This window comes from Camelus dromedarius, chromosome 31 (genome assembly GCF_036321535.1).
Source record: "Camelus dromedarius isolate mCamDro1 chromosome 31, mCamDro1.pat, whole genome shotgun sequence".
In the NCBI taxonomy this organism is placed as follows: Eukaryota; Metazoa; Chordata; class Mammalia; order Artiodactyla; family Camelidae; genus Camelus; species Camelus dromedarius.
The window spans coordinates 9,783,417-9,801,563 of record NC_087466.1 but is presented as its reverse complement, the minus strand read 5'-3'; the positions used below and the strand labels follow the sequence as shown (position 1 = coordinate 9,801,563).

The 18,147-nt window shown below is 50.1% G+C and overlaps 1 protein-coding gene across 3 annotated transcripts in view; it reads left to right on the top strand.

Moving 5' to 3' along the window:
• Window positions 1-18,147, top strand: part of SSH1 (slingshot protein phosphatase 1) — a 61,417-nt gene that overhangs the window by 17,025 nt on the left and 26,245 nt on the right. Inside the window, exons 1-5 of one of the 3 annotated variants that reach the window (XM_031442912.2) lie at window positions 5,414-6,598; window positions 9,740-9,843; window positions 13,315-13,379; window positions 13,834-13,955; window positions 17,866-17,934. In XM_031442912.2, coding sequence (XP_031298772.2) covers window positions 6,075-6,598; window positions 9,740-9,843; window positions 13,315-13,379; window positions 13,834-13,955; window positions 17,866-17,934 — 884 coding nt within the window. In that variant the 5' untranslated portion in view covers window positions 5,414-6,074. Of the gene's footprint in view, window positions 1-5,413; window positions 6,599-9,739; window positions 9,844-13,314; window positions 13,399-13,833; window positions 13,956-17,865; window positions 17,935-18,147 lie in introns of those variants that run through there. The other 2 variants (XM_064481133.1, XM_064481134.1) reach the window with 2 other exon arrangements.

Genomic DNA, 18,147 nt, shown 5'->3' with positions numbered 1-18,147 from the left:
CAAGTCTCCTTCAGTCTGAGACGTCCTTAGACTTTCTTTGACTCTCGTGATCTGGACACTTTTGAAGGGACAGTCTCATCATTTTGTAGAAAGTCCATCACTTTGGGTTTGTCTTACGTTCCCTTGTGATTAGATTTGGGTTGTGCAATGCTGTCCTCATCAGATCCCACCAGGTGGCAGATGACTTCGATGTGTCCCATCACCAGTGATGGTCACTGTTGTCATCAGGTGGGTTTTGCCTGGCTTCTTTGCTGCACAATTATTCTTTTCCCTTCTATCATTAAGAAGTGTTTCTTGGGGGAGGGTATGGCTCAGTGGTAGAGCACCCGCTTAGCGTGCCTGAGGTCCTGGGTTCCATCCCCAGTACCTCCATTAAAAATAAACAAACCTAATTACCTTCCCCCGCCTAAAAAAAAAAGTGTTTCTTGAGGGGTACTTTGAAATAAGGTCAGTATCCTTCCTCCCTCAGTTTTTCTGTTTATTTATATCTGTGTGGACTCAGGTTTGTCTGCTTCGTGCAGCGGTTCATAGTCTGTTAATTATATTCTTGACTTCAAGATTCAAATTGTCCCCAGTTTGGCCAGTGGGGATCTCATTCAGGCTGGCTTCCCTGTCCCTGGATGTGTCCACATTAAGCACTGCCTCATTTTCTGACACCAGATGGCAGACCTCATCGTATACTTTCCTAACCCCATCTCTGGAATCTATCATTTCTCCACGGAGCCCTAGTTCTTTTTAGTTGGAGACTGGAATTTTGAAACCAAGGCGGGTGGTGATCATCTGGCAATGCATGGAAACAGCAAATTGCTCTGTTGTGTGCCTGAAACTAACAGTGTTGTAGGTCAGTTTCAATTTTTAAAGAATTTAAATGAGGTGTTTACCAAGCAATTTAACCCAGGTGAACAATAATTGGAAGGAATGATTGATCGATGGGACTAGAAGCTGTGCAGGACCTAAAAATCTGACAGCTGAATGCAGAGCTTGGGAAGTGTGCTGTCCTGTATCATAGCTGCTAGCCGCACGTGGCTAATTCAGGTTTAATTAAAATGAAATAAAGTGACAAATTCAGCTCATCGGTCACACTCACCACATTTATTTCAGGTGTTCAGAACATAGGCCCCTGTGGCTAGTGGATGCCATATTGGATGGTGAAGGTGGAGAGTCCTTTGTCCTGGACAGCACTGCCCCTCAGGGACACTGAGTACCCAGCACAGAGCCGGGCACACAGTGAGTGGGTGTTGCCTGGCTTACGGGGATGGGGGACCAGGAAGGAAGGGGCACTCTGGAAACAGCAGGACTTGGTGACTCTTGAATATGGGAGGGGACTACATCCCAAAGACAGGGCTAAGAACCTGGGACAATTGAGACAATCAGTCTGTTCTTGGAATTTTTGACTTGTTGCAAAAATATTTCCTTCATGTGCCTGTTGTTTCTGGCAGGCTAGATTGTCGTGGCTGCCATCATATCTCTTGTACAAGGCAGGCAGCCTTCCTCCCTCTGCCTCCACGAAGAGGGCTTCGGTCCTGGTGTACCAGCTGTACAGAGGGAGACGGCACTGGCTCCAGCTCCTCAGCTGGGGCCTGAAGGTCAAGGATCTCCTAAGGTGTGTGGAGCCATGTCAAGGCATGGGATTTGCTGGCTTATTTATGCAGGGAGTGAGTGTGAATCCTGCTTTTGCAGGCTTGCTGGTGCTTTCAGCTGGTTGCTCCCACCCGTCGGTGTGAAGGAGAGCTGGGTAGCTGGCTCCAGAGAATGCCTCTGACTGTCCGAAATACTTCTGGACATTCCTTCTCTCTGAGCGAAGCCTACGCCTTCTAGCCAAACAATACATGCCCCAGCAGCACAGACGTTTGTAATGAGCCCCGCCAGCATTTCTTGCCCGTGACCCCGTTCCCCGAGTCTCACGTCCTGCAGAGCTGGAATTTCCCCGTTCTCAGCATTATGTGTGGAGGGGAGTGCTGGTGGGGCTCCGGCCGATAGGCCTGTCAGGTGAGTTGTTTGTTTGCTGAGGCCCGGAGGACAGTGTTTGGGATAAGGCCTTGCTGAATCAGCCTGTAAAGCACAAAATTAAAATAAGAAGGCCTTGGTACAGCTTGGGGTCTTTGGACCTTGTGACCTCAAATTCAAAATGAGGGATGCGCCCATGGGAGAGCAGTGGAGAGAGTTTCCCGTCTCCACTGAGACTGCTGAGCTGCTGAGCTGCTGAGCTGACTCCAGATAGTAAGTCTTCGCTCTCCTTTCCATCCTTATCAGAACCAGGAGTGGGGTTTTGAATCCCCCTCAGCCATCACCAGTGGTTGTTTTGAGGTAGACCTGCATCCGTCCAGCTTTACCTGCTGCTTCTGGTCCCGCAAGTCAGACCATCCTGTCCTCTGACCTCAGGATTCTGGAGGGAGAGCCCTGAACTTGGAGCCTGTCCATCCTGTCCTGCCCCTTATTAGCCAAGTGACCACAGACACACCATTTATCTTTGTTTTGGTTCTTCCATCCAAAGAGTGGAGTTGTAAGAATTAAGTGAAGAAACGTAGGGGCAAGCTGTCTGTCAGTTATAAAGCTCCATTCAGATTAGAGGTACCATTGACTTATTTAAAACAACACTCATTGAGTGCCTATGGGGCACCAGGCATTTGGGTGCCAAGAACTTATGGCTCAACCACAAGCCCAAGGTTTGGTGCTCAGCTCTCACATTCTGAAACTTGAGCATTAGTTCACCCAAGGATGAGCGAGCTCTGAGGAATCAACTCCTATTAACCAGACTTATAAGGAACTGACTTATAAACCCAAATAGACATTGGTAAATTGCCAGTGGGGCCTCTTACAACAGAGACCAAATCCTCCTGTTTGCTGTAGAGTACACGTACATAATCTTCCTACTCTCCTGCTCACCGTTCTCTTTGTCTCTGTTTACTGGTCCTTCAAGGCCCAGCTTGGTGGGGTTTCTTTCAGGGGGATCTCCCTGGACCCCCAGGCCAGGCTGGGCATCTCTCCTGAGTGTGTCTCTGTGTGTGTGCATCTCCGGTACCCTGTACCCTCCTGCATCTTGGGGCCTGCTGCGTTACCCTGCATCACTGCCCTGTGTCTGTAATGTTGCTCCAGGGCAGAAACCGGGTCTGTTTTGTTTCTGAATCCCCAGGGCTTAGCATTGACCCGGCGCGGTGGAGGCACAGTCAGTATTTGTTAACCTAAATGAAATTACTGGAACATCCTCTTGGGAGTGTTCATGGGCACCACCTTTTCTGTAGTGACAGCTTTACGTGCATTCCATTTTTTTTTCCCTAGAGTTATCGTCAGGTCCACTGGACCAACCACAGTCTACTCAGTAATCACTGTGCAGATTGAAGATTAATTCTGTCCATGCAAGAGTCGTTCAGTTCGTTTCAACCAGTCCAGTCAGTTTGGACCCTTTTTAGAACCTATAATATAGGCTGATATTTTCTGTGGGTTTTTTCTTCTCTCTCTTTTTTGTGAGATGTAGTGTCAGAAATCCTAACATCATAACCAGTTAAGTAACTTCCTGTTTCCTCATCTGTAAAATGAGTATAATAGTGCCTACTCAGTCCACATTGAAGAGTTTTGTGACGAGCACGTGGGCTGACAGTAACCAGAGTGCTTTGTCAGCAGTGGAACTTAGCAGAGGTATCGCTGTCACCCCCTATTGTTGTAACTCAGGGCTGCCTTTCAAGGGCAGGAACACCTGTGAGTCTGAAAGTCTTTGGTAGAAGATGGGCCCGTGCAGTTACCTGCTAACCGGCTTTGCTGCTTCCAAGGAGGGTATTGGTTTTTTTTTTTTTTTGACCCAACCTGACCTCCTGTCATTGCACCTAATTCTGTTAATTTCCTTCCAAGGGATCGCGTGTTTTTATTGTTGTCTTTCACCAGCAAAAACATTTATCGTGTACCTACTGTGTGTAAGGTATCCTTGTGAAGGCCATGAGGGGAGCCAGTTTTCTCTGTGTCTTCTGTCATTGTTAAGTTCAGGGCTTCTTAACAATAACTGGGCATCAGAAGCACTTGTGGAACTTTTCAAAAAGCAGTTGCCCAAGACTCATTGCCGACCCTCCAAGTTAGTATCGGACGACGTGAGACCTGGGCATGAATATGTTTTAGGAGTCTTGTAGGTTCTTCAGATGTATAGCCAGTTGGAGATGAGGGGCGTCAGCATAGTATTCTGTAGCGTGATGTTTCTGCACCTCATATTTCCCTTTCCCGAGGAGTTATGTTTCTAAGTGGCACAGCACACACCCAAACTGCCCCGACATATACCCATCCTTTAAAGAGGATCAGATCATTATCTTTGCCCTGTCGACGCTTGGGCAGGCTTGGCTTAGCACGGTCCTCCTTAGTCTGCAAATAACTTGGCTGTTAGATTGAATGAACAGAATCTTGTAAGTGAATATCACAAAATGTGTATAAATAGACGATCCATTAGAACCCAGAAACAGGGATTCCCAGACCAGTGTATTTTCTTTTCTTTTTTTAGAGGGCAGGCAGTATTTAAAATTTCATTTCAAAGTCCTGGCAGCCACTCATAAACGTTAGGAATGTGATGATGACATTTTATTTTATTTGTTTCTTTTTTAATTGAAGTAGAGTTGATTTACTACGTTGTGTTAGTTTCTGGTGTACAGCAGAGTAATTTGATTATACATTTGTATATTCTCTTTCATATTCTTTTCCATTATAGGTTATTACAAGCTATTGAATATAGTTCCCTGTGCTGTACAGTAGGGCCTTGTTTATTCATTCTGTGTGTAGTAGTTTGTATCTGCTGATCTCAGACTGCCAATTTATCTCCCCCCACCACTGTTTTCTTAAACTTTGATGTGCACTAGAGTCACTAAGGGAGTTTGTTAAAAAGGAGGTTCCCCGGGATGCTCTTAGGAGCTGGACTGGCTTCCTTCATTTGTCAGGGAGAGGGAAGAAGGCCTTCCCCGCAGGGCTGGGGAGTTCGATGCTGTGGCATGGCTGAGAGCCCGGTCCCGCCTCTGCCATGGGGCCGGTGCTCGGTCAGCAGCGGAGCTGTCGGTGAGAAGCAGCTCCTTGACCAGCGTGGCTGTGCCGCTCCAAGAACTAACCCCCAGGCGTCCCGTTCAGTCCAGAAAGACCGAGTGATGTGTCCTGTTCCTTAACTGATGGTGGCAGTGGGCGGGTGGTGGCGGTGGTCCCCCCAGCCCTCTGCTTGTCCCCAGGGCTCACGCCAGGGCTTCTCCTCCTGAGCGTGTCTCACTGCATCCTTCCTTCTCTCTGTCCTGTGCATGATGCATTCGCACTCTGGGATGAAGGACCGAGGACGGGGCCGTGTCCCTACTTCTCAGCCGTCAGGGTGGGCACGGGCAGAGGTGGCCGCAGGGTCTCCTCTCTCAATTTTACTCTGGACGGGCAGGGGCGAGTCCATCCCAGGGGTTAAGGAGGGGGGCGTCGGCCCGAGAGATGGGGGTCTTGTCCCATCTCGTACAGACCACACTCTTGTGACTGTAGTTTGCTCAGCTGCAATATAAGAATATTTGTAGTATGTGTTTCACTTAATCCTCTTATGGGGACTAATCAGTCATTTGGGAGCTGGAGGAACCTTCCAGACGAGGCCCTCCCAGAAGTCTCCTCAGTGCCCCTCTCTTCACAGAATGTTCCAGAACCCACCAGTTAGTCGCTCTCTCTGCCCTCTTCCGAACCCTACAGGGTTCCTCTCTTAGGGTTCTCATCCCATCCTGCCCTGCGTGATGGTTAGTAGCATCCTTAGTTTATTTCATCTGCAGAAAGAATCATGAAAGCACAGCCTGCTCTCAGCTTGGTGGGTTTCGGGGTGGGTTCTGGGGCCCTGTCCCAGGTCCTCCCAGTCCTGCACCTGCTTCCCCTCAGCAGCCCGCCCTGGGGCCCTTGCATGAGGTTCTCAGTGCACCTTCCGTGTGTGTGCACACTCGCACAAGGTTCCCTCTACCTGGAGTGCCATCCCCCGCCCAACCTCAGATTTGCCTCCTCGGGGGGCGATTAGCATGACAGAAACATTTCCAGAATGTAACTGTGCTTCTGAAAATACCGAATAACCGTGGCAGCTGCCCACGGTCACTGTTGGGTGAATGGATGGTGATTTGAAAGAAATAGAAATCGTTCAGTATGTCGATTTGAACAAGAATGGGGTTCTCGTTGCTCGGGGCTGGTTACTGGGCCGCCAGCTGTTTCTCCTCGCAATTTCTAATACACACCCTATTGCCTGTTCCTGGGGCCTACAGAAAAGCCGTAGGAGGAAAGTGATTAGAGGAACTTCAGCTGTTTTGCTCCCTCTGAATGGCCCCCTTTCATCGGGATATGCAAGCACAAGGGCCTTTTTAAACCCACGTATCGGGGGAAGACAAGAGTTCCACCAGAGCCATTTGCTGTCCGGGTGGGCACGCCACCCGGAGGAGGGCACATCCCCGCTGGAGGGCTCCAGCCTCTTTCTCAAACTTTCCTCCTTCTCCGGAGGGCAGGCGTGGAAGCAGGAGCCGGGGGCCATTCAAGATGTCACCACGGCAGTCATGGACCTTTTCTGCTTGACTGATTTCTGCATCTCCCTCCGGCCAGCTCACTACTTCTGCTCTTCAGAGGTTCCCAGGCCAAATTCGTATGTATCGCCACCCGCAGTTTCTCTTTGCCTCCCGGGTGTGGGTTTCCAGATGACACTGGCTGTTTCTGCTCTGAGGGCTGGGGTTTTCTTGAGGATCCTGTCTGTCTGCAGTGCCCTGTAGAAGTGACAGTCGTGGGTCATCTGAAACGGCCGTCACCCAAATCTGAGGCATGTCTGTTCTGCAGAGATAAAAGTGGTGAGGACGGGAGTGATGGGGGGCAGGGGCTGACCTTGTTCTTAATCCCCCGTCACGATTTTTCCTGAAGCGACAATTGTGGAAAACATTTGCGTTTTGTTTGCCTGGGTTAGACCTTCTGGCATCTCGGTGGCTCTCTTTGGGACACCAGCATCTTTGGGGAGAAGGCTGATTTGGTTGTTGCTGGGATGGGTGGTTTGTGGGTTGGTTCCCTTGGCCCAAGAACCTAGTAAAGTACCAGTGCCATCCCCGAAGTGGATTTATAAAGACCTTCCTTCCCCCGCGGGGTTTTCGTGAGACCCCAATGCGTCGAGTTCCCGTACCTCTCAGTATCAGAGGCCTGGCAAAGAGAACCCCCTGGAGCCCTGGCAGCAGGAGAGAGTGTTCACATTGGCTGCCCAGAGGGCACATGGGGCTCTGGACCCAGAGGAGCTCAGAACAGAGGAAACAGGCTCACCAAGAGTGTCTGCGTCTTGTTTTCATCAATCCCATGACTGCCGCGCTCTGGTCGCTTGGCCCCAAGTCATTGAGCACTGTTACCCTGCTGCTGGATTCGTCTCCCCAGACGCAGGGCCATCCCATGGGCCTGGGATACCGTGCTGTCTGGGCTTCCCCGCAGCGTCAGATCTGGTCCTTTACAGTAAACGACTTCGGGAGGGGGCACAGAGGCAGTGTTCCCAGGCCCCCGCCCACACTGCCCCCGACTTCGTGTGTAGCCTAGAGGCTCTGATTCTGCGTCAGCCTCAGGAACACCAAGGAACCCTGACCTTGGAAGTGATCACAGGGTAAAACCAGCCTATCCCTTTGCATTGTTCCCTTTTTGTTTCTCCCCCAAAGGAAGTGTAAGGGAAACCAGGGGGGATTTTTGCCCGTGATTTCCAAGGCAAAGGTCACCCCCGTTAGTGGCTGGCTGTTTCCAGAGGGCTCGGGTTTCTGGTCGGTATGGATTTGTTTTTTCCCTTTTTTTTTTTTTCAAACTCAAACAAAAAGAGGTTGACGATGCTTTGCAAAAGGTTTTTTTCCCCCAGCTGCTTCGATGAACTCAATGTCGTTTGTAGTTTCATGAATTCTTGGGATCCCTTGGGCAGCTCTCTCCAGTGGCGATAAGTAGTAAGTGACCCGTGTGTGTCTAAAACAGCATAGTTCAGAAAACAGACTCGGCTGTAAGATTTTAAGGAAGGGGTGGGTGATATGTTTAGGGGTAGAAAAGTGTCGGGTGATTCTGCAGTTTGCTGAAAGTAGACAGCCTGGATTTTCAATGGGCCAGTGGATGCTAAGGAGCTTTCTGCCTCCCGTGGGTGAGTGCAACTCAGAGAAAAAAGATGCTTTTCATTTTCCCCGTTATTTATCATCCTGGGCTCCTTGGCACTTGAAATTTGCCGCACAGATACACGGTTCACAGAGTGGAAAGGATGGCTTGGCAGAACTCATACAATAAGAGATGAAGAAGTGCTGGTCGGACGTCAGGTGTCCGTGTGGGGAGCAGATAAAACTGGTCGTCAGTGATTCAAAGGCAGATCTAAAACCTCATTAGTTGACATTTGAACCGTCACGATGTTTTACCCTGAGAATTCAACCAGAAAAGTGAACAGATTTTTATTGTAGACTCAGTAGTAGAGAAGATAACCGGTTTTTCTGATTCCAGGAGCTGCTGACTTAAATGCTAGTCCACGTGGTGAGTTTTCTTAGCCCTAGAGTTAGATTTTTTTTTTAGACTCAGCTGAGTTTTTTTTATTGCAAGATGAGAACATTTTAGCTACTAACATTAGCTGTCGGGGCAGAGGTGACCTTGCTGTTTTATATTACAGAAAACATCCTTGTCTGTCAGAAATTGATTTGTTTTCTATTTAAAAAAAAAGGGGGGGCTGCTTTTTCTTAGAGATTTTCCCTTCAAATCATTATCTGTTCATTGGTTGCTCGAGAGAATGAATGAACACTCTGCCTCTCTATCGTTCTATCATTTGAACTTTGATCTTCTTTCCACAAAATTAATAAAAATGAAATGTCTTTTCCTGGATAAGGTGTAGTACCTGTTTTATATTACTTCAGAAATTAAAAAATCATTTACAAAAGCTAATATGTGCTCAAGAGAGTAAATTGGGAAGAGGCTAAGAAGTAGAAAGAAGATAATTAGAGGTGATACAACCCTTCAAAAAACTGTGAATAATCTTGGTATGTCTTATGGGCAGTTTTCAGAGTTGATGATATTTTTAAATAATTGGTAGTAGTTCATAGCTAATACAGTTTCTCAATTTATAGGGCCTTAATTTCTACATAAACTAAAGATTTTTTTGATAGCCAAATTGTGAAAATGAAAATTTTTTCGTAATTTTTAAATTATAGGTTGGATATACATGTTATTGCTAGTTAAAAAATAACAAAGGTTCATTCTGCTGAGAAATTGATTGATTTCCTGAGGTTTGCCACAGCAACCCTGACCGAGTTATTGGTCAGCAGCCACCCACTCTTCTTAAGTTGCAAATAGTGAACGTGTAATTTCATCTTCCTTCTGTAAAGGGAAGACACCAAGAAGCAGTGAGATTTGGTTAAGGGTTCAGAGACTTAGAAACAAAGAGCAAGAGTATGAAAAATTCACAGTGGGAACCACCCTCTCCTCAGCAGAGAGCTGGTCTCTGTTTCTGGAAGATGTTGTGTTACAGGGAGGTCCCTTCACAGTGTCCTGCAGGATGGGGCTCTTGGCTCTGGAGGAGCCCACACGGACCCTGGCGTGTTTTCATTCGAAGCGTTAGTTTATCGCAGACTCCCCGGGCTTGTTTGTTGCAGAGGTGTGGGGAGAGTACCGTGTGAATTTCCCATGAAAGCTCTTTGATCCACCATTTGCGTTTTCCATGCCACTCCCCCGCTTTTCCTTTGCAGCCCGTCTATGCCTGTTTTCCTCTGAACGCCCGCCTAACTGTGCTCTGGTTTTTGTTCTTCCCCAGCTTAAGTGAGAGCTTTTTCATGGTGAAAGGAGCGGCCCTCTTCTTACAACAGGGGAGCAGCCCTCAAGGCCAGCGAAGTCTTCAGCATCCCCACAAGCATGCAGGTGATGGCTCTAAATTGACGCTCTTACCCTGGGACTTGTTTTCTGTGCGACAGAGGAACCTTCCGTGACTGGTGGTGAGCACCCTGCTGGTTTTCAAGGCCAGAGAAAGTAGTGGAGCCCAGGTTTGTCATGACAGGTACAGGTCAAGGCTCTTTTCTTGAGCAGGCAGGCCACACGTGTTTTCCCAATAGTGCTGGGAGCGCGTGGCCCTTGGACCACGTGTGTCTGTGTGAGAAGGTCAGAAGCGCTCTGTTCAGATGTAAAGATCTCCTACTCTGTTCACTACAGACTTTCAGTTACAGGATGACTTTCTAACAAATGCACCAGAACGCCTTAGAGCCAGCTGTTGTGCCCTGGAAAATAACCACCTTGGGGTGCTGTATACCTAGTCTGTCATTTCTCCGAGCATTTGGAAGACTCTCATTTGGGGAATTTCTTTGCGAGCCCTGGGCAGGTACCGGAGTAGGAAGTCTTTATTCTTGAATGGTGGATTTGGGTTTTGCAAGTAGACAGAGGTGATAAAGTGGAGATCAAACCGAGTATTCATGGAGGTCCAAAAGCAAACAAACAAGAGATGCCTACACAGTAATAAGACAGGTTTTCTTAGATGACTTGACTCTGAAACTGAAGGCAGTTTGGAAAGAGGAAGCTCCTGCGTACAAGTGCATCTTTGTAGTTGGTGGGTCGCCTTTCCGGGCATTTCTTGGACAGGCAGCCCAGGTCTGAAAAGGAGCTGGAAAGGCCTCTGACTCAGAACAACAGGTCAAAGCAACTAGCAGTTGGGGCCAGGTTTTTTTGGTTACTTTGGTCATCTTGTTTGTCTAACCTTAAGTCATCCAGACTCATGTTGGATCTGAGTGCCTAGGTTAGAATTTCCTATCTTACAGTTCATAGCAAACACCAAGACTCAATCAGTATTTTCACATACTGATACTTATCAAGATTTGGGTCTGTTTTAAGCTAAGAAAATAATCATCCTGCACCAGGAGGCAGTGCATTTTATGGAAAGAATATTTGCTTTGGAGCCAGATAGACCTGGCTTCTGAACCCAGTTCAGCAACTTTACTGAGAACCTTCACCTTCACTTTCCAAGCCTCAGTTTCCTAATCTTGACAATGGGCATCACATGCCCCCTAATCTTTATAATGGGCATCAAATATTGGTACCGCTGACAGTGTGGAATTTAAAATTTACGTGCATAGCATACCTACCTCCTCACAGGTGCTCAGCGCGTGGTAGCTATAATTATTGCTGCGGTGTCTTCCTGTACAATAAAGCTATAAACAGCAAACTTGCATTTGCCAATGGTTCTGCCCTGCTAGGAATTTAACTGTTGTTTGTGTCTTAACTGTAACACATACAGCACCACCAGTGCTCACCTCTGTTATTAAGTGTACAATGACTCCTTCCTCTAATTCAGAGTATTGTCCTATGGTGTGCGAGCTTGGGGAAGTGATTGCAAAGCCATTCTGTAAGAACCCTGTGTCCCGCTGGTCCACGCATCTCTGGAGCACACGCAAGAGTAGGAAGGAAGACACTGGTGTGTGGGCTTTTCTGCCTCTGGGGTCTGGAATGGCCGGTGAGCTCAGAAAGGCAGGGGGGCTGCCGACCATCCACAGATGCTCAGTAAACAACCCTGGGGCAGGCACACCCTGGATTCCATGTCAGGTCCCCTGGGTGACCCAGAGTCCCCAAAGTCAGTACCGTGTCGAGCTGAGTACAGTTGAGGGTTAAGTCTGTCCGTGTAGAAGTGATTCTGTTCACGTCAGCCAGTCCAGTCAGGCTGAGACTCTTTCCTTCCAGGGCCTGCCCGTACTGTAGGCTCAGACTGCCTGCTTCCTTGTGCAAGTGCAGACTGCTTCAACTCGCAGAGCCTGTCTGTGGATGCCAGGCCGGGGCGGGGATTTTCTCTCTGTCAGCAATTCCATGTCTCAGCTGACAGTCCCACTGAAAGGGGTCTGTCTGTGTGGGAAACGTCTCTTTCACTGAGCCACTCATCAGACAAGGGGCTTATTTTTGCTTTTATCTCTGTGCTGCCTCTGTGACTCGGGAGTGGATGGTGGTGGGGCCCGGGTGAACCAAGAACCAGCCACGGGGGCTGTGCCCTCCTGACAGTGGAGACAGGACAGGTGAGGGCGCTGTAAGGTACAAGAAGGGAACAGGTTGCTCCGTGTCCTGCTTTAATGCGAACCGTCACCTCCAAGTCATCCCCTGTAGGACGTGAAGCCAGTGTAGGTGTTTTCCACTGTGGGATCCTGTGTGAGGGTAGACAGCAGGGCATGTTCCTAACGACCTGGTTCCTTTTTGAGGCCAGAAATGCAGTTTGGGCATCATATGTCAATCTCCCCTAAAATTAAAAAGCTCCTTTTGCAAAAGGAACAAATCCAATATACTGATCCCTCTAGAGTTGTAATTGTGATCTGTAGGGTAATTTAAAAAAAAAAAGATAATTCTGTTCGAGGTGTGGCACAAATTGAAATGAACACAGATTTTCCATGAGTCACTTGTAACTTGCACTTTCTTCTAGACCAGCATTTGACAAATGAATCTTTTTTTCAGAAAGAAACCCATGCAGATGTTTTAAAAATAGATATAAGCTAGGAAAAAAAGGTGGCATTAGAACCACCCTTGCTGCTTGCTAACTTTGAAGCTCAGTTCCGGGGGCCCCTCTGCCCGGGACACGCAGCCCTTCTCTGGATAGGTTGATCCCTCGTGGCTGTGGAAACTCACCGCCGCTGAGAAACTCCCCTCCCCTCCCTCCAGCACAGAGGCACCCCTGGGACCCTGGGGCTGCTCAGAGAAGTTCAGAAGCCGACTCCGGATTCCTGCCTCTTTTAAATAACCAAGGGGAACCCCCAAAAAAGAGTACACAATTTTTAGCAAGAAAAAAATGACAGATTGTTGTTTATGTCTTTGGGTACCCAGCGCGTACCTTCTCTCCGTAGGGTCACTGGGACACTTCCCTGCCTGGTGATAGAGGTCACTGCTTTCTCTTACGGGAAATGCAGATGAGTTTAAAGTGGGAAAAAATGACACCCAGCCCTTTTTGTTTCAGACCGACCCTTAGCAAATCCCTTTTTTCAGCCACGTCTGTAATTTCTGCTGCCCCACCATGCAAAGTCACGTTTGCTTGGATTTAATAACATTTTTTTCCTGCCTTGTCTGTGTTTTTCAGATTTTGTATTAAAAAAAAAAAAACAAAAAAAAACCCGTGTTGCAATTATTTCAGAAAATAAAAGCAACTTTTAAAAACCTGGCAGTAAACTGTGTATCTGACTCATCCTCATCATGTAATGTTCAGGAACAGAGTAAAAGAAATCGAGACTTTAAGTTTTTGTGATGTTTCTCTCACAGGTAGAGGAATTTTAACCTCTGTGTCTTCTTCCAGACCCTTAAAATCAGCCTCTCCTAGGCTTCTGCCTAGAAGGTAGGTGGGTGACCTCTTTAAAACTTTCTTCATCCATCCAACAGGGGACTTGCCTCAACATCTTCAAGTAATGATCAACCTTCTGCGCTGTGAAGATAGAATCAAGCTGGTAAGAAGAGACGAGAGTGGCAAGTTTTAATTTTTCATTGTGAAATTTGGCAGGGGATTACTCATGAGCAAGGGGTTGGGGGTGACTGGGGCCGGGGGAGAGCTCTTACGTTACAGCAGATTCTCCTGAACTGTTTACAAAAGCTGGAGCTCAGTCTGCTCCTCAGAACCCAGGAGGTGCAGAGAAAGGGTGTATCGGGTCTCTGCGTCCATCTGTGCTAAGTTGGAGTCGTCATTCCCTGGATCTTATTTGTTCTCCCATTTAGCAGACTTTGGGAGTTGCTCTGAGCCAGGCACTGTCCCTCGTGCTGGGGATGTAAACGAGACTTAAGAATTTCATGTTAATTCCTAAACTCTCAGGGGAAAGTTAAAAACAAAAGTCTTTGGTGTCCGTTTGGTGAAGGAAGGGGCCGCCACCTGGGAGGGCAGGCGGTGAGAGCATGTCTGCTGTCTAGGCCGTGCGCTTGGAGAGTGCCTGGGCGGAGCGGGTGCGGTACATGGTGGTGGTGGACAGCAGCGGGCGCCAGGACACGGAGGAGAGTATCTTGCTGGGAGTCGACTTTTCCAGTAAGGAAAGGTGAGTCTGCTGGGACAGTGGTTCCCTTCTGCGACGGGGACAGGAGTCACGGCTGGGAAAAGGTTTCCGGGGCTCCGTATCCATGGAGGTGACGATGGGATGGATGACAGTCGAGCGCTGGGAATTGTGGGGCACACGGTCTCAGCTCCTGCGTGCGGGTGTGTGCTAGATCAGTCTCTGCTCAGGGTCTGCTAGAGGGTAGAGCAGTTAACACCACGCTTAGAGGTTTACCCCTGGGTCCTATCTGGGGTACTCTAGAGGAAAGCACCTTAACCAGGAGGGCTTCCTGAAGGAGGTGACATCTGTAGTGAACACCCCAGGACACGCAGGAGCCAGCCCGGTAAAGCAGGAAGGACGCCCTCCAGGCAGACAGCTCATACAGCATGTGATTGACAGGCGTTCTCTCAATCGTCTTGTGCAGTGTTAACATCCCCTGGATTCCCAAGTGCTTATTGATGGCTCTTGGGTCAGAGACTCGAAGAGAGGTTTGGAATTTCCCAGTAACTGGGGGCCGTGTTCTATCATAGACTATTATGTGTGTGAAGCCAAGGTGAACGACTCTCTTACAGTCGAGGGTAACATAATGTGTGAGATCATTGCAGAGCCTGAAACTAGATTAAAGTGGACTCCCTGTGTCCATCATTCATTCATTCATCTGCTCGTCCATTAAGCAGACCGTTCATTTGCATTCTCTGGGGTCTGCAGCAGTAGGCTCGGCCCAGGTGAGCAGAGAACCAGCGGTACCCACGGTTAGTTCTCAGCCTCAGAGAGCCTGTAAGCTCAGGGAGGGGGTGCATCTGGAGAGCATTTTGGGCAGAACCGACAGCAAAAAGCAAAAGCCATGGAGGCGATGCACAATGTGGCCGCTGTGCAGTGTCATCTTGCTTCTGCAAGAGGGCTGGTGTTGGTCACACGCTGTGACCAAGCTCCATGGCTTGTGACAAGTAAATGACCTGAAAGGGAGGGCGTTTCTTCTATGCACTCCTTCCCCGTCCGTAAGAGCATTCTGAGCAGATTTTCTGCTGCACGCTTGGGGAGGTAAGTGCGAGCTGGCACGTGTGGCCTTCGACTGGTGCGGAAGTCTGGGTCGGGAAGAACATGTAGCCAGGACATGCCTTGGGAGGTGAGCTCTGAAGGGCCCCTGGGAGACCAGGGGGCTCCGTGCTGTGGGTTGGGGTGCCTCAGGCAGGTGCTCTCAGAAACGGCCAGAGCTCCGTCTGTCTGGTTGTGAGGCAGAGGCATTTGGCACTCCACAGCTCTGCGGTTATGTTTGTTCTCCGAATGCTTAGCCCGGCTTTCTGAAGTCCTACCGGGGCAGGGACCGGCCTCGATGTGTGTGATCCATCCCAGTCGTACTTACTGGCCCTGAGCTGAGATCTGCCTCCCTGCAGGATGTGCCCTTCGACTCAGCCTCGTGGAAGGCTGACCCTCTTCCCCGTCAACTCTCTGGCTTCTGTCGGAGAGCACAGTGCAATGAACCCGATCTTTATAAACATCTCGCTTGACCCTTCCTCCCGCCATGGGGTTGGCGGCCCTAACTTGCACTGTACAAATGAGGACTCAGAAGCCCAGGATGTTGGAGTGGTTATACGAAGGCTGTCCTTCCTGGTAGCAGAGCCGGGACTCAGAATCGGGCTTTTATTGTAGACCTGTGGTATAGACCACTGATTCCTCTCCCAATCACCACCCTGCTGCAGCCGCCTCCTTCACCCACTTGTTCACTGGGCTACTCGCAGCTTTGCCGTATGTGCGTGTGTCTGCACTTCCTGTGTGCCGGGTATGGGGGGCCACATCCGTGGGAGAGACCTGGCCTCTGCTCCCTCCGGGCTCACAGTCTGGAGGTCATGGATGAACCGTTGGACCCGCACACACGCTCCAAGGTCATTCTTGACCAGCTGGAGTACACGGGCCTGTGTGCCCCTCCTCACCCGCCTTTGCCACCCCCAGGCACCCAGCTTTGGTTCTCAACACCTCCCCTCTCCCTGGGTCCCCTCGCCTCCTCTGCATGCTCTTCTCTCAGGCCAGTGTCCCCTCCACTGTCCCAGCCCAAGCCATGGTCCGAGTGTGGGCGCCAACCCCAAAGCCAGTGCCGGTCTCCTGTGTTTGGGGAGGTGGGTCAAGGGGCTTTTTGGTTCAGGTTCGGGGACACCCTGGGTGCTGGGAGCATGTCCTCCACTTGTTAGTGTTTTGCAGCCCATGAAGGACAGGACTGTCTCCTGCCCGCACCTCTGGCCCCGACGCAGGCCCTGCTGGCTTCTCTGTCTGTGCTGTGCTGACCCCGGCAACATGGGACTGCTTTCTTCCCCTCCCGCTTTATCCTTTGAGGTCATTCCTCCCCTGAAAAGACCCAGTCCTCCTGACCACGTGTCCCATCCCTGCCTCCCACTTCTGTAAACCCACAGGCCCTCCTTCGTTGTAGAAATTCTACCATCAGTCAGAATTGGCAGAGCGGTTAAGTCGCATAGGGTCTGTGCTCTTGACTCTGGGTGGAGACCCTGAGCGGAAGTCTTTCTCCCATGGGCTTCTGCCCCCTGCGTGTGGCTCACTGGACTCTTCCCCGTCTCTGCGCTAAACGGGGGTTTAGGTGCCGCCCTGGTTTCAGAAGGACAGTTTCATCTCTGCCCGCGGCCTGGGCCTCCGGCTCCCAGTCTGTGCTCCTTGTAGGTCTCAGTGCTGTTTTCTGTCCTCATTCTCAGTCCCTGGCGGGGGTCCTTGGTGCTGGAAGTTCCCAGGTCTGCCCACACTTTCCCAGGGAACCCCCTTCCCTGGGCTTTCTGCACGTCAGTCTTGGGCTCTGAGGGGCCCCCTCCTCGCCTCTCGCCAGCACGACACAGCCAGGTAACCCCAGCAGCTCTGAGCCTCAGTGCACATTTGATTTTGCAGCTCTACAAAGGAAATATAATTAGCCCATCAAGAATGGGTAGGACTGCAGGGTGGGACCTGACAATCTGCCCAACGCAACAGGCTTAGCTTGGTTTGACCCAAAGGGCTTGAAACGACCTTCCATACAGATGGAGAAGCAGAGGGTGGGGAAGCTCCCCCGTGGCTGCTCTGGAGGAAGAGTGGGTTCTGTGCGCTCCAGAGCCGCCGGTGCGCACAGCCGCACGTGGGTAACCTGGGCTCCCTGGGGGCTGTTAGGTGGTAGCAGAGATGGCGGCTCAGGATCCCTGAGGTCGTTGGAGCTGGCCTTGGCAGTGACAGCTGTTTCTCACAAGCAGACTTTTTCAAATGCCTGAGCAGTTTTCATTGTGATCCGAGGAGACCCTCTGATAAAGCACTTTCTTTCCCTCTGTGTTTTCCCGTGGCACCAGGCTGGTATCATTTCACTGTGAGGATGCATGAAACAAAAGCAGGTTAAGCTAGTCTTTAAAATAGCAGCTGCATGGAAGGTCCAGAGACAGAGGTGCAGAAGTGAGCTCCAGTCGTGGTGTTGGCAGTCTCCCCTCCCCCGTCACCCCAGGATGGGAGGCTGGGGGTGGCCACCGCTGCCTGGGGTGCGTCTGGCCCCGTGCCAGGGGTGTGCCAGCCGTCAGCACTTCACCCCCCTACAGTGCGGGCATGTGGTCAACCGGTTGCTCCCGGTGTCCGAGAACCGCAGCGGGGACCTGGTGTTAGTGGAGCTGCGTCCACACCAGGATGGTGGGGGTCAGAGGACCATGTGACTGTCTCCACGCGGAGGTCACAGGTAACTCCCTGTAGTGGGACCATACTGACCCACATCTTCTGGAATTTAATGTCGAGCGGTCCCTACAGATAGCCTTCGAGCTTCTCCCAGAGACACACACCTAGGCAGCCGGACCCAGGCCAGTGGTGGTTCCCCCATGAGCTGGACAGGCTGGACAGAGACCAAGGACAGGGAGGTCACGTGTGGGCAGGTGGCCCCCTAACTCTCCTCTTTCCTCCCGTGTAGCAAAAGCTGTACCATCGGGATGGTTCTCCGACTGTGGAGTGATACAAAAATCCACCTCGACGGAGATGGGTAAGGAGATCTCCTCAAAGGCTTCTTTCGCTGTCGGCTTTGAAACACAAGTTGGTTTGGGCATCATTGGATGATCATTAACAGCAGAATCACGTGTGTGGCTTGTTTATCACATCAGGAGAAACCACACTGCCCTCCCAGGAGCCACGACAGGAAGGGTACCTCTGGGATATGATAGGAGGGAGTTTGGGTTATGCAGTGTCAGCGCAGACA